The following is a 16,436-nucleotide window of genomic DNA, read 5'->3' as shown; positions in this document are numbered from 1 at the left end:
GGCAAATAAATAAATTTTTTTTTAAAAAAGGGACATTATCAAGAAGGTGAAAATACAACACACAGAATGACAGAATATATTTTCAATCTATAAATCTGGCATAATTCATTAAGAAATAGAATCCAACAATTTCACCTATGAGTATTTATCTGAAGGAAACAAAATCACTATCTCAAAAAAGTATCTGCACCCCCATGTTCATTGCAGCATTATTTAAATAGCCACGACATGAAAACAACTTAAGTGTCCATCAAGAGATTAAAGGATAACGGAGCAATTAAGACCGTGCACCACAACTACTGAGCCTGTACTCTAGAGCCCGCAAGCCACAACTACTGAGCCCGCATGCCACAACTACTGAAGCCCGTGCACCTAAAGCCTGTGCTTTGCAACAAGATAAGCCACCGCAATGAGAAGACCGCGCACCGCAACAAAGAGTAATCTCCACTCACCACAACTAGAGAAAGCCTGTGTGCAGCAACGAAGACCCAACGCAGCCAAAAATAAATTAACTAATTAATTTTTTAAAAAAAAGAAAAAAGAAGAGATGAAAGGATAAATCAATAGTAACATAAATCAGGATGTTGATTGCCATTGGGAGTAAAAAGCTAGTGATTTGGAGGGTACACAATGGGAGCCTCTGGGTACTACAAATGTTCTATTTCTTGATTTAGGTTGTATTTACACAAATCTATCCTCTTTATGAAAATTCAGTAGGCTTTACACTTACCACTTGCGTACTTTACTAAATGAATCTTATACTTTAATAAGTATGCTTAAAAAATAAAAATGAAGTTAACAGTAATTATCTTTCCTGTATTTTCTACTATGTACATATAGTATTTTTATAATAAAAATAATTTATTTTTAATAGAAAAAATAACTAATCAAATATAAACAAAAGAGACCTGTCTTATAATAGCCCTAGGAGTCTTAAGGTGAGACATGAATATGACCTGGCCACCAACTTAATGCAACAGGACACAGAAAAGGTAACCTAAAATAGTGCTCTGGCCAGACATGTCCAAAGGAATATATTGAGATATGTGGGCCACATTTTCAGAGTGACATTCAGAAAGCAGACTGTAATCTCAAGAAGGGAAGTAGTTCAAGGATCTAGAAACCGTGTCATAAGATTTGACTGATAAGACAAGAGACAGTTGACATTGAGGAGAGAGTAACAACATCCCAGCACTCTGTGTCTAGCATACAGATGGCACCAAGAAATATTTGGGGAATGAATGAACGGATGAATGGGAGAAATATGTCTTTAATGTTTTAAAGGTTGTCAAATGGAATTGGGACAAGGAGGCAACCAATAATATGATAAATGAATAAATGACTATATAAATGAATAAGATATACTTAAAAAACTGTCATAAGCACACGAGAACTAGAGTTATATAAGTTGTGCCTGGGGAAAGAGTCAAGATGAATGAGAAGTTACAGAAAAGCTCTACTTGAAGAATTCTACTTAAAGAATTTTCTAGCAATTAGGGCTATATAAAAATGAACAGCATGCCTCAAAAAGAAACAATAAAGGCAGAAACTACCTTCCCACCTGACATTTAACTACATAACCCAGAGGTCCTCTTCAGCTCTATTATTCTATGATCCCATGAAATGTTATCTTCATATCTTGCTGCACAGCAAATAATTAACAACTTGAGTTCCTTTGAAAACAGTATTCATAAGCAGTATCTTACTAAATTAAGATAATTTACCTTAGTGACTTACCTGCATACTATAAATCAAATTTCAATAGCCTTCTTTGAAACATCATGACGAAAGCAGTAGCTCATATTTTCTAAGACCCTCTAGATATTCAGAATATCCAGAGGAAAGGTAGTTAAGTCCAGGATAACAATAACCATCCCTGGTTATCTATAGAGGCCCTCTGCACAATCTTAGAAAAATCAAAACTTCGTCTTCTGGAATTCAAAGCACTGAAATCAGACTGAGCCCTTTGCCATTGTTAATATAAGTTAGTCTCCCCGAAAATCAAAATGGTTTTAGTAATTATACATAGAGTTGAGTTCATCCCATTCCTATTCACTGACTGGAATCCACCACCTCTAGCATTTCAATATTAATATTTCAATTACTCCCAGCATAGCCCTACATTTATATAACATTTCTTATAATTTTCAAAGGACTTTCTCCTATTATATAATAACTTATCTGAGCCTCATAGATGACATGTGAGGAAGGCAGAGTTAGGATGACTAATCCCATTCTACAGATGAGAAAAAAGAAATAACAAATTAAATGATTGATCCAGTACCATAGGATGAAACCAGAATCACAATCTAGTCTTTCCGGGTCACATTTTATTATTCATCTGGTATCCCATATGTTCATTAGTCCTATGACAGAACTGATCAAAATTCTTCTAAGTAACAGTTATGGAATAAAATGAGCTTCACTTCTTCACAAAGAGAAAGAAGATTGTTGCCAAAAAAGAACACACGCTTAGTTAAATGAAATCAAAACTATATAAGGAATTTAGATTTCCAGTTTAAAATGTTTACCCAACTGCTGTGCGAAAAATGCACAATCAGGAAAAGCACGTTTAATATTTCTAAAGGGCTGGATTAAAATTTCAGCTGTAACTTCATTACTGTAATTATATTTTTAATGCATATTTATTAAACATCCATTCAAATACTGTGTTCACAATTATTCATGAGTGTTTTGTACATTTGTGTTGATTTTAACAAACTGTAAACAGTGGCCACTGACCAGAAATGTTCTCCTACAATGACAGAAGCCCATGCTAAGGTCACAGGCAGCCCGTTTATGCTCTATTATGTTCTATGCATACCCCAAAGAGAAATAGCTGCTTTTTTCGAAAACTGCAACCGTCATCAATGACCCAAAAAGTCAGATTTACCAGTGACATTAAACACCTATGTTTGATTCAGTGATGAATAAACAAAGTGCAGAATAGAAGAAAATCAAATCTTAATTAAACTCTTTCTTTAAAAAAACAACATAAGCCATCATCAAGGAATGCATTTACTTTATTTATAAAAGGATGATTTAGGGGCTTTAAAAGGGTGCTTTTGATTTAAATAGAAAAATTATGAAAATTAAAACTAAATGCTTGCCAGTTATCATTCTTTTCCTTTCGAAGCTCATCTTAAATGTGCCAATGTGTGTAACTTTACAAAAGAAAAAAAACAGTACTTAAATTTCATAACAAATCAGTAAAATACTGCCTAAAAATCTGAATAAAGCTATTCTGAAGTAATTATAGGCATGGCCTAGCATACTGAGTAACTCCTTAATATTCACCCTTTTCAAACACTATTTAATAATGAGACCTAAGGGGTCTATTTTCTTTCAAACAATAAAGAAAAATAACGTCTATTTGTTATGTTCATTTATTTTAAATTTTTTTACACAAATATATAAATAAGAATTTTTAAATGTAATCTACAGGAATTACATTTAAGATATAAATTGCATTATGAAGCTTTGAAGTAACTACACTAAGAACTGCATGTTCAGGCTTTAAAAATTGTTGAAAACTGGCACACCTGGTCAAGAATATGGATAGATAATGTGTTGAAAAGTATCTTCTAGGATGAGCTGAACGGAGAGAAGAAATAAGAAGGACAAGTAGGACAGTGAAAGAAGGTTATGAAAAAAGATTCTGGAGATTAAAGTATGAGGTACCTCCAGCAGGGTACACATAGAAATGGGACCTCAACAGAGGACCTTAGGCAAGGAAGACAAAACACAGCAGGAAGAACAGACATATTCAAAAGGCTCTTAAAAGAGAAATTAGAACAAATCTTAGTCACAAGCAAGAAAAAAATATGAGTGGCCTAGGGAAACAGTATTAGATATAGTCAAGCTGAGGCTACATGACCTTCTGTCAGAATTTATAGAGCGTATTATTGCACTGGGCCCTTGACATCTATTATTTCTGTGGTACTTTTGTGAAAAGACAAATCTAAAATAGGTAAAACCAGGATTTAAGTGGTTAAGAATCCATCTTGCAATTCAGGGGACACCAGTTAGATGCCTGGTCGGGCAACTAAGATCCCACATGCTGCAGGGCAGCTAAGCCCGCACGCCGCAAATAGAAAGAAGCCCACTTGGCGCAACTAAGACCCGATGCAGCCCCCAAAAAAGTTAATTTTTTAAAAATAGTTAAACCCATTTAAATATTCACCATTTACTTAAACAAACAGAATGAAGCTCTTGAGGTATAACACAGTGCAAATCTACAGTAGATCAATAATCCATCTCTGGACTTCTAAAGTTCCTTTCTAATGGGTTCTACTCTTGAACCCACCCTATTTCATCTGCCCACCCTCCACCCCAGAACTACATCTGAGCACTAGCTATGCCATGTAATAAGTTGTGCTATGCTTAAAAAAAAAAACTGAAAGAAACTATTATCATGAAGTTAATAGTCTCAGGAGCAGGCATGAACCTTCTTTTCTAATATAATAATAAACAATAACGGAAATCCAAGAAACATGAAGTTTCACACAGGGTGTTCATCTAACTGAGTAATAAAAGTCCAAATCCATTTTCTTAACCACTAATCTATACAGCCAATAAATAATACCAATTCATATGGCTGAGTTCTACTCACATTAATACCTAATCAAGATCTCCAATGTACATGTACTAAAGAAGAGATTGTGACTAAAGGTAAATACGAATCTTCAGTTAATATAGAGATCTAAAAATATAACACTGAGATACAGAAGGACACTGCAATGATAAGAAATCACAAGGTGTGACTGTCATATTACCTTGCCTCTATGAAATAAACTTAATTTCTGGGACTTCCCTGGTGGTCCGGCAGTTAAGACTCCGCGCTTCCACTGCAGGGGGTGCAGGTTCCATCCCTGGTCTGGGAACTAAGACCCCACATGCCACGCAGTGTGGCCAAAAAGTAAGAAAAAAAAACAGAAAGAAAGAAACTTAATTTCTAAGGCTAGCTTAAGTACAATAGATACGCTGATTTTAAGTTTTAGAAAACTTAGAAGCGTTCTCTTCCTTGGCTTCTCTCCAATTTCCCCTATGACCTCTCTAACTGCTCTCTGATGAGGTCACCTTCTGCTCATAAAACATCAGTTTTCCTCAAGAACTCATCCCTAGCCTTTTCTCCTTTTCATTCTACAAATATTTCAAGGCTAGTTCTTCCATTCTCATGGCTCTCAACACCTCATATTTCCTTTCTTAGACTCAGATCCCATATTTCCTACAACTACTTAGACTTGTTTACCTGGAATTATCACTAACACCTCAACTTTAACATATCCAAAATGGAACCCCTCCCTAAAATGCCTCTGGCCTTACTTTTCATTTGTTTAGTTTCCTTTGATAGATGGAATTTGATGCCATTAAATTACCCAAACTAGGAAACCCAAATTGACCTTAACTCCTCTCTTTCCTTGTCTCCCCCAGATCCTGTCAATTTCACCAAAGCAGGGTCTCTGAATTCCCTCCTTTGCTGCCCTGCTCTCCATCTTTACCACAGCAGTAATTCAGGGCCTAAATCACTCTCCCTAAACCACTACAACTTCCTCCTAAATAATCACCAAGCTTCCAATATTCCCCCATCCAGGCATTCTTGACCTGTTTTTCAGGTAGCCACAGGGATAATCATGCTAAAATGGACCTGATCACTTCTCTTCTTAAGAAATCTTCAGCAGTATCCCCCTGAGCCTACACATCTTTGCATACTATACAGGACTCTTCTAACCAGAATCCAGCCCACCTGCCAAGCTTCATCTCTAGCTGTTCCCCCTGAGGGACTATACATACACCAATAAGGGCCAGGTGCAGCTCACTTCCACACTTTTGCTAAAAAGCCCTCCCCTCTCCAAGCAGAGCTGCTTTCTCCTCTGTAGTCCTACAACACTTCAGATGGGCCTAGATTATGGTGGTGTTAATGTTCATTGTCACGGTAAAGAGCTAGTAGAACACAGTGGTTGGTTAAGTTTGTGCTTCTGGAGGGAAAATGCCTGGGCTCAAATACCACTTGAGTAGCCATGCCTGTTTAGTCATTTATAAAACAGAGATGACAATACCTTTATAGATAGCACAGGGAACTCTACTCAATACTCTGTAATAACCTATATAGGGAAAGAATCTTAAAAAGAATGGATATATGTACATGTATAACTGAATCACTTTACTGAATCACTAAAGTGATTCAGTTTCACCTGAAACTAACACAACAATGTAAATCAATTATACTCCAATATAAAATTTTTAAAAAGAAACATTAAAAAATAAAATTTTTTTAAAAATTTTAAAACAATTTTATAATAGAGTTTTTATGAAGATAAATTATGAGAGAAAGAAACGGCTAGCAGACTGCCTGGAACACAGAAAGGGCTCAATAAACATTAGCTCTTGTAATTCCATCTCCCAAGACTGTAAGCTATTCAAGGTCTGGCAGCCAATTTCATTCACTTTCCCCCTCCATACACTTAATACAAGACTTCAACTGAATTAGCAATCTCGAGGCATTTTCTACCCACACCATGACCACTCTGATTTCTAATAAAATGTTTCCCCATAACTATCTGGAGACTGAATAACTGTTACATTAAATGAAAATACACTTAGACCTAAAAGAAAACAAGCAGTAATATCAAAATTCACATATATACTTAAATTATTTAAGATACCAAATTTTATTGATACTTTCAATTGTTTAATAATCTGACTAATGGAAATACATATCACAAAGTGGAATTTATAAGTTGTACTTCCTAAGGAATTTAAAGTTAGGTGATATGAATGAACACCATTTTAGGACCCCTAAAGTTTTCACATTTCCAGTTACCAAAATGTCTTAGAGCCAAGGCTGGCATTAAAGCTTAGATGGGGACTTCCCTGGTGGTCCAGTGGCTAAGACTGCATTCCCAATGCAGGGGGCCCGGGTTCAATCCCTGGTCAAGGAACTCGATCCCGCATGCTGCAGCCAAGACCCCATGCAGCCAAATAAATAAATTAATTAAGGGAAAAAAAATGAAAGAAAGAAATGAAGCACAAAAACAAAGAATATGCTCTTCCTTTCCCCTCATTCCTTTCCTTTATCTACTTCCTTCTTTTGTTTAACATTAAGTGTAATGTGCTTCCCTCACATTACACTGCAGTAAACAGTAGGCTTGAAAAGATTAAAAAAAGGAGATAAAACAAATGACAACAGTAAATACCCCCCCAAAAACATCAAGAAAACGATAGAAAACAAACTTAAATCAGACTCTAAATACTGAATAACGTTTCAACTTAAATTTTTCTTTTACTTAAAGAGGGGGAAGGAGCAACTTTAGTTACAATTAAATTGACCTCTAACTGCATTTTCATCAAATGTCCACATTCAAAACAAATTCTGGGGCTTCCCTGGTGGCGCAGTGGTTGAGAGTCCGCCTGCCGATGCAGGGGACACGGGTTCGTGCTCCGGTCCGAGAAGATCCCACATGCCGCGGAGCGGCTGGGCCCGTGAGCCATGGCCGCTGAGCCTGCGCATCCGGAGCCTGTGCTCCGCAACGGGAAAGGCCGCAACAGTGAGAGGCCCGCGTACCGCAAAAAAAAAAAAAAAAAAAAAAATTCTGCCACTTAACTAGCCAAATAACTTCTGCAACCTTGGGTTCCTCATCCCCAAAATGAGGATAACGGAAATTAAACAAGATAAGCACTTAGCATATTGCATGACCCAGAACAAACATTAAGGCTCATGTTGTTATGCTAATGTTCCTTAAATCCTAATTTTCATAAATTATGGTACATTCATTAAACGGAATTCTATTTTAACCATTTAAAACATGAGGTACAGGGACTTCCCTGGCAGTCCAGTGGTTAAGACTCTGAGCTTCCAATGCAGGGAGGGCCCATTCAATCCCTGGTTGGGGAACTAAGATCCCACATGCCTTGTGGCAGCCAAAAAAAAGAGGCAGTTCTACACGTATTTATATGGAATGATCTCCAAGATATACTACATGAAAAAAAAAGGAAGGACCAGAACAGTGTGTATAGTATATTACCACTTCTATTTTTCTTTAATTCAGGTATTTATAAATATATATGGTGGATATATACAGAATGTCTCTGGAAGAATACATAAGAAACAAGTATGAGAAGTTGCCTCTGGGAAGGAAAACTAAATGGCTATGGAACAGGAGTGGAAGAAAGTCAACATTTTACCAAATTCCTTCTTGTACCTTTTGAATTTTGTGTTATTTGCTTGTATAGCCTATTCCAAAATTTTTTTAAATAGTTTATATTAAGATCGAAACCTCATGCTACCAAAATATTCCATTATACAGTAAGTGGATTACGCTAAACTTTACAGTAAAACCTAAGGTGACTTAATCACAGTTTTAGTATTAATTTCAACTCTATTTATGATAATAATCAAAGACTGATAGAGTTTTAGCTAAACTGCCAATGAGAATCAGTTTATTAAGATGTATAAGGGTGGGGTTCCTGGAGATTTTTTTTAAAAAGGAAAGCTTAAGTATGTGGATGAGGGAGCAATAAGAATAACGTCATTCATTCACTCAAAAAATATATCTGCCCATCAGGTGCCAAACACTGTGCTAAGTGCTGAGGAAACAATGACACCCAGTCCTTGCCTTTGAGTAGCCCGCAATTTAGTGGGAGTATATGAATATAGTAAAACTAGCACTCCTGTGGCCTTGGTTACTCAAAATACAGGTTCATTCACTCATGAATAACAATTTGAAAGAATGAATGAATGATGCAAGCCCGGTGACAAAATACGCCTCGCTGAAGCCTCTAGGACTTGAAAAGAACACAAAGAATCGACCCCTCAATCTGAGAATGTCAGTACACTTGCATTCCCGCAATCCAGAGAGCACGCAGGGCCTGCAGATGTCAGAGGTACAGTCCCGGGTCACCAGCCTGGAGAGCTTGGGATGCGGCAGGTTGGAAGAGTTCCCAGGCCTCAACCCCACACTTGAATCCCTTCAAGCGAGGTACTCCCCACACCTGGGTTTACAGGTCTCTAACAGCCGGAAAGGAACAAACCCTGGGTCGACATCTAACCCTCAAAATGAAAGTTACTCTGGGCCACCTCCCTCAGTGCTCCTTCATGAGCAGGCAGTAACAGCGGTGCAAGAGAGGGTGGAACTCCTCTCGAAGAAATCTCTCGAAAACCGTGAACCAAGGAGGCAGTTTGGGGAGCTCGAGGAGGGAGGGTGACTGCCCCGAGACTTCCCCGGTCATAAGCAGTCGTCTCGGCTTACTCCAGATACAGTCACTAACCTTTACAAAAGGGGTTTCCAGGGGCGGTGACCGAAGTGGGGAGAGCAGCGGCCCAAGCCCTGCACCGGACACATCTTCCTCTCAGCCGGCTCGGCGCTAAGCGCAGGGTAACCAAGGGCGACCAAGAGGCCGCCATCTTGAGCTCCGTACAGGGGAAGGAAGAGGAAAACTTTATTGAAACCCAGAAGAGAGACGGTAGCACAGACAAATCCAGCCGTGCTCACGGAAGGCTCCGCCCGACAGAACGAAAGGGAGCAGCGGAAGAACGCGACCTCTAGTAGCTCGAGGGCAAGCTGGACTCCAATGCCCTTCGATCCCTCCGGGCAAAACAAACCGGGACTACGACTCCCAGCATGCAGTGCGGCGGCGCGGGGGCCGGGCGAAGGGACGGGGCGGAGGGCAGCTTTAGGCTGGGGGGAGGGGCAGTTGTCCGCCCAGCGCCTGCTGCAGCTGATCTAAAAACATTTTCAAGGAGTTAGAACGTGTTTGCGGCGTTTATTCAAGTAACCACTCCTCAGCCTTTTCGGTAGCGTACCTGACCGAGATTCCAAAACCTAAATAAAGTGTAGGTGATCCAGTGGGCCTTCATATTTTAACGAAATATTGTTATCTCCATAAACGGTATCCCCAATTTATTTGCCTCCAGCGTCCAACGCATCTTTGGCAGAGTACATGAAATGTGCTCCTACCACTTTTAGTTTTTGTATTTCAAGAGCATAAATCATTTTCAATGTGGCATATACTCAAATGTTTTGAAAGAACATGGAAAATTTGTGTAACATGGGAAAGCCAATGGCCCGAGATGGACTGTGGGACAGTGTATCTAAGGAGGAATTTCTAAGTGATCTGCCCTAATTTGATTAAACAAAAAATGTTTTGAGTCACTATGATAACTGTATTGGGAATACAAACTGCTGTCCAGAAGAGGCAGGCAATCCGGTAAGGAAGGATAAAGAAAGCGACCAAAGATTCTACTAGGTGTTCTGGAAACAGTGAAAGAGCACTTTGGCTGGGAAATCAGGAAGGCCTTCTAGAAGCTTTATTTTTAACAGGAAACGAAGACCTTCCAAGAACAGGAAATAGAGTGAGCTAAGGCAGGCAAGCAAGAAAATCTGGACTAGGGACTTTCTTGGCATTCCAGTGGTTAAGGCTGCGCTTCCGCTGCAGCAGGCACGGCTTCCATCCCTGGTCGGGGGAGCTATGATCCCGGGTGGCGCAGTGGGGCAAAAAAAATAAAAATAAAAAAACTGGATTACAGGAAGGAGAAAGCCACGTTTCAGACTACACTAGAAAGAGTTCCAGGAAGTTAGTTAGTTGGTCTACAATAGAAGATTCCAAAGAAACAGGAAAAGGAGAGCATATAATATTTTGGAGATTTCTCTACTGACTCTGTCAAATCGTTTATAGAAAAATTATTTTGATTGTGTCCTTCAAAATGTCATTTCACATTTTTTGCTATCTTTAATTCCATTGTCTGACACGACAAACGATTCCTCCATGTTTGTTTCATTTAATGTTACTAATTTTTGGTGTGACACTTTGTGAAAGGCCTTTTGAAAAAACTGGACTGTTTCTTCCTTGACTTACATATTCATTACTCTCAAGACTTTTAGAGAGTGTCTGGGTATCATTTTGTTTGCCCTGGGAAAACAACTTCTTGTCTTGGTCTTGGTCAATGAAATTACCTCTTAGTAGAGATTCCAAAGGCTTAATAATTATGGAAGTGAAATAGGAACTCATTGATAGTTTAATGCCAAATTGGCAGGAAGATCTGCAGGAAATTTTCACATGACTGTGCAAGTGGACAAAAACATGGCAAATGAACTTTATTGTGTACAAGTATGAGGTAACTTGGAAATAATTTAAATTACATTTGTTGTATTCAAGAGAATTTATTATGACCAGAAAACTAATTAAGTAGCCACTGTAAACTATTTTATTAAAATACCAATCCCAAACTCCTGCTGTTCCTGCAATTGCTAAAACAAAAACAAAAAAAAAAGCCCTAAGGCTTCCCTGGTGGCGCAGCAGTTGGGAGTCCGCCTGCCGATGCAGGGGACACGGGTTCGTGCCCGGGTCCGGGAGGATCCCACATGCCGCGGAGTGGCTGGGCCTGTAAGCCATAGCCGCTGAGCCTGCGCGTCCGGAGCCTGTGCTCCGCAACGGGAGAGGCTACAGCAGTGAGAGGCCCGTGTACCGAAAAAAAAAAAAAAGCCCTAAAAGGCATTTTGAACATTATCAGAAAAAGTAAATCAGAAAATCACAAAGCATTATCTTTTCCTACTAAAAAATCTCCCTAGAGAAGTGCCAATTAGTTCTGGACTCTAATCTCAGGAACAAAACCAGGCCAGGGCTTCCCTGGTGGCACCGTGGTTAAGAATCTGCCTGCCAATGCAGGGGACACAGGTTCGAGCCCTGGTCTGGGAAGATCCCACATGCCGTGAAGAAACTAAGCCCGTGCACCACAACAACTGAGCCTGCACTCTACAGCCCGAGAGCCACAACGACTGAGCCCACGTGCCACAACTACTGAAGCCCGCACGCCTAGAGCTCGTGCTCCGCAACAAGAGAAGCCTCCACTCACCGCAACTGGAAAAAGCCTGCGTGCAGCTATGAAGACCCAACACAGCCATCAATCAACCAATCAATGCAATCATTAAAAAAAAAATGATGACAAAAATGGGAAAGAAAGTGGTTGGTCGATAACATACTATGGTATGTGAGTTTCTGGAACTCACAAACCTGTTTCCCACCTCAAAGCTTTTACATTTCCTGTGCCTTCTGCATGGAATGCTCTCCTCCAAGATATCTACTTGGTTCACTTCCTTGTGCCCTTAGTTCCTTATGCTACCTTGCCAGTGAAGGCCTTTCCTAACCACCTAACTACCTAACTTCCTCCTTCCTAGCTTTATTTTCTCCAACATCACTATATATATTTTACTAATTTATTAGCTTATTATCTGCTCTTACTGCTCTTCCTAGAGTTTAAGCTCCATGTGGACTGGGATTAATGTCTCTTTTGTTCACCGCTGTATCCCCAGGGCCTAGAATAGTGCCTAAGTTAGTACATACTCCATAAATGTGTATTAAGTGACTGAATGAGTTGTCTTAGTACAAATACAAAATTTATCATCATTTTAGTCTTTCTGCAAAAACCAGACTACCTGCTTCATGAAATCAGTGATGCTCCTAATATTTTGAGTCCACTTGAAGATTAATAAAAAACACCATCGGACTTCCCTGGTGGCGCAGTGGTTGAGAGTCCGCCTGCCGATGCAGGGGACACGGGTTCGTGCCCCGGTCCGAGAAGATCCCACATGCCGCGGAGCGGCTAGGCCCGTGAGCCACGGCCGCTGAGCCTGCGCGTCGGAGCCTGTGCTCCGCAACGGGAGAGGCCACAACAGTGAGAGGCCCGCATACCGCAAAAAAAAAAAAAAAAAAAAAAAAAAATCAAATTCAATATCAGAGAAGTAATTGGAATACAGCCAAAGAGCCCTTATTTTTCACTTATTTATTCATTCATTTATTTATCATCACACATGTTTCCTCATAATTATAGGTTCTTCTAATTTAACAAAGAAACACTTTAGCTACAAGAGACAATATGGTTCATTTGAAGACACATAAGGAATGATTTAAACCATAAAAACTCATTTTCTGGAGTCAGAGTCAAAATATCTAGCTTCTAAATTCCAATATTTGTAATTAAAGATCCTTGGTCAAAAATATAATTTAGGTTCCTTAATTTCAACAAACAATAAATATGCCTAAGTGCCTTATTACCTATGGAAATTTCTAAACCAGATATACCCACCTCAGTAATATAAATTTATATCAAGTATAGATGTTGTGGCAAGCAATCCATTCCTTCTAATAAGTAAGAATTACACATCTGCTGAACTTCCAACAAAAGCTACCATTTTTTTCCTTAATGAAACACTATTTCATCTGTAACCAGAGACTGGCCAAAGACAAAATATTTGAAGTCATGTTCAGTGCTCAACTCTTTATTTAGTTTCTTTCTACTTATTTTCAACAACAGATTCAAAATAACTGGTTCGGTTGTTTTTCAGGTTTTTTAATTGAAATATAGTAGATTTACAATATTATATTAGTTTCAGATATACAGCATAGTGATTCAGTATTTTTAGAATATACTCCATTAAAAGCTATTAATATTATAAAATAATGGCTATAATTCCCTGTGCTATAGACTATATCCTTCTTTCTTATCTATTTTATACATAATAGCTTGTATCTCTTAATCCCATACCCCTACCTTGCCCCTCCCCACTTCCCTCTCCCCACTGGTAACCACTAGTTTGTTTTCTAAATCTGTCTGTTTCTGTTTTGCATCTATGTTTGTTTGTTTTATTTTTGAGATTCCACATATAAATGATATCATACAGTGTTTGTCTTTGATTTATTTCACTAAGGATAATATTCTCTAAGTCCATCCACATTGCTGCAAATAGCAGAATTTCATTCTTTTTATGACTGAGTAATATTCCATTGTATATATAATTTGTTTACATATATATACATATATATACACCACACATATATATAAACACATATATACACCACATACACATATATGGTGTGTATATATATTCCCTCTGTTCATGGACACTTGGGTTGCTTCCATAGCTTAGCTATTGTAAATAGTGCTGCTATGAACATTGGGGTGCATGTATCTTGCTGAATTAATGTTTTCTTATTTTCTAGATATATACCCAGTAATGAAATTTCTAGATCATATGGTAGTTCTATTTTTAGTTTTTTGAGGAACTTCCATACTGTTTTCCATAGTGGCTGCACCAATTTACATTCCCACCAACAGTGTATAAGTGTTACCTTTGCTTCACATTCTTGCCAAAGTTTGTTTTCTGTAGACTTTTTGATGATGGCCATTCTGACAGGTGTGAGATGATACCTCATTGTGTTTTTGATTTGCATTTCTCTAATAATTTGCAATGTAAAGCATCTTTTCACATGCCCGTTAGCTGTTTGTATGTCTTCCTTGGAGAAATGTCTATTCAGATCTTCTGCCCATTTTTGGATTGGGCTGTTCTTTTTTTTTTTGATTTTTTGTTTTTTTGATATTGAGTTGTATGAGTGTTTTTCAGTTTTGAATATCCTTTATCAGGATATTCTTTTTTTTATTTGAACCACATGATAATATGTCTATTTGTCTATTTACCTATATATTTCCTCCTTAAATGTTTCTTACCCAAATTTTAAGGGGGAAGGAGAGGCTTTTCTTATGTAATTTCTCCACATGCCCTCTCTGCCATCTTTCTTTTTTTTTTTTTTTTTTTGGCAGTACGCGGGCCTCTCACTGCTGTGGCCTCTCCCGTCGCAGAGCACAGGCTCCGGACGTGCAGGCCCAGCGGTCACGGCTCACAGACCCAGCCGCTCCGCAGCACGTGGGATCACCCCGGACCGGGGCATGAACCCGTGTCCCCCGCATTGGCAGGCAGACTCCCAACCACTGCGCCACCAGGGAAGCCCCCATCTTTCTTTCTAAAATAGCAGCAACCCACAGCCATTTCTAACCTCCCCCAAATCCACATGCAAATTTGTAATCTGGGAGCCACCTTCAATTAATTTCTCTTCCTCATGATTCAGATGCAATCTTTCATTAGATATAATTGAATCTATCATCTTAATATGGCATAAATCCACCAACTACCATTGGGTCTTCCTCCTGTCTTTCTGAGGGTAATACAGTCATCTCCTAACTGGCTCTGTCTCTCTCTCCTCTGATCCATCTTGCTATCAGGTTTGTTTCCAAAAATGTGACCTATCTGACCACATTGCATCACAGATTCTGAACTTGCAATGCCTCCCTACTGTCTACCGAATGAAATACAATTTATTATGGACCTTTAGAAAATCAAGATCTGGTTCCTAACCTACCTTACCATCTTCTCATAGTGATTGAAACCCAGTGATTTACCAAGTATCTCATTTGTTTTCATGAACCTCCATATGTACTATTCTCAAAAAACTGGAAAACTGATCTCATCTTCCCACACTCTACCCCCATCTTTATTTCCTAAATGCGTTCTGATACTTTTCTTATTGGGTTGGGCAAAAAGTGCCTTTGGTTTTTAAGTAAAAATAAAAGACACGTTTTTCATTTTCACCAAGAACTTTATTGAACAACGTAGTCACCCTTTTTTTCCACTACCTTCTGCCATTTTTCAGGCAACTTCATAATCCCATCTTCCTAAAACTTTTTATCTTTTTGAGCAAAGAACTGTTCCAGGTGCCTTTTACAGTCTTCCAGGGAATTGAATTTTTTTCCATTAAGAGAACTTTGTAAAGACCTAAATAAATAGAAATCCGAAGGTGTAATGTCTGGTGAATTCAGTGGATGAATCAGAACTTCCCAGCCAAGCTGTAACCGTTTTTGCCAGGTCATCAAAGAAACATGTGGTCTTGCATTATCCTGATGGAAGATTATGCATTTTCTGTTGACTAGTTCTGGACGCTTTTCATCGAGTGACGCTTTCAGTCGGTCTAATTGGGAGCAGTACTTGTTGGAATTAATCGTTTGGTTTTCCTGAAGGAGCTCATAATAGAGGACTCTCTTCCAATCCCACCATATACACAACATCACCTTCTTTGGATGAAGACCGGCCTTTGGTGTGGTTGGTGGTGGTTTATTTCGTTTGCCCCACAATCTCTTCCATTCCACATTATTGTATAGTATCCACTTTTCATCGCCAGCCACAATTTGTTTTAAAAGTGGAACATTTTCATTACGTTTAAGTAAAGAATCGCATGTGGAAATACAGTCAAGAAGGGTTTTTTCGCTTAACTTATGTGGAACCCAAACATCAAAGAGATAAACATAACCAAGCTGGTGCAAATGATTTTCAATGCTTGATTTGGATATTTTGAGTATGTCGGCTATCTCCCGCGTGGTATAACATTAATTGTTCTCAATGAATGTCTCGATTTGATCGCTATCAGTTTCAACTGGTCTACCCCACCGGGGAGCATCATCCAGCGAGAAATCTCCAGCATGAAACTTTGCAAACCACTTTTGACATGTTCGATCAGTCACAGCATCTTCTCCATACACTGCACAAATCTTTTTTTGCTTTTCAGTTGCGTTTTTACCTTTCTTCAAATAATAAAGCATAATATGCCAAACA

At 38.8% G+C, this 16,436-nt stretch overlaps 1 protein-coding gene across 8 annotated transcripts in view; it reads right to left on the bottom strand.

Annotated features, from left to right (window-relative positions):
• The window catches only part of AFG1L (AFG1 like ATPase), a 226,869-nt gene that overhangs the window by 196,000 nt on the left and 14,433 nt on the right, over positions 1–16,436 (bottom strand). For 6 of the 8 annotated variants that reach the window (XR_009558727.1, XM_060283444.1, XM_060283443.2 and 3 more), the window contains exon 1: positions 9,268–9,581. The exons of 1 other annotated variant lie outside the window; for it this stretch is intronic. Coding sequence is in view for 5 of the 7 variants with exons in the window: in XM_060283444.1 (XP_060139427.1) it covers positions 9,268–9,403 (136 nt within the window). In the remaining 2 variants the exon portion in view is untranslated. Of the gene's footprint in view, positions 1–4,775; positions 6,181–9,267; positions 9,582–16,436 lie in introns of those variants that run through there. One more of the 8 variants, XM_060283446.2, reaches the window with a different exon arrangement.

The sequence above is a fragment of the Globicephala melas genome, chromosome 14 (assembly GCF_963455315.2).
Source record: "Globicephala melas chromosome 14, mGloMel1.2, whole genome shotgun sequence".
Lineage (NCBI taxonomy): Eukaryota > Metazoa > Chordata > Mammalia > Artiodactyla > Delphinidae > Globicephala > Globicephala melas.
The sequence above is the reverse complement of the archived record's forward strand: the minus strand, read 5'-3'. Positions and strand labels throughout refer to the sequence as shown.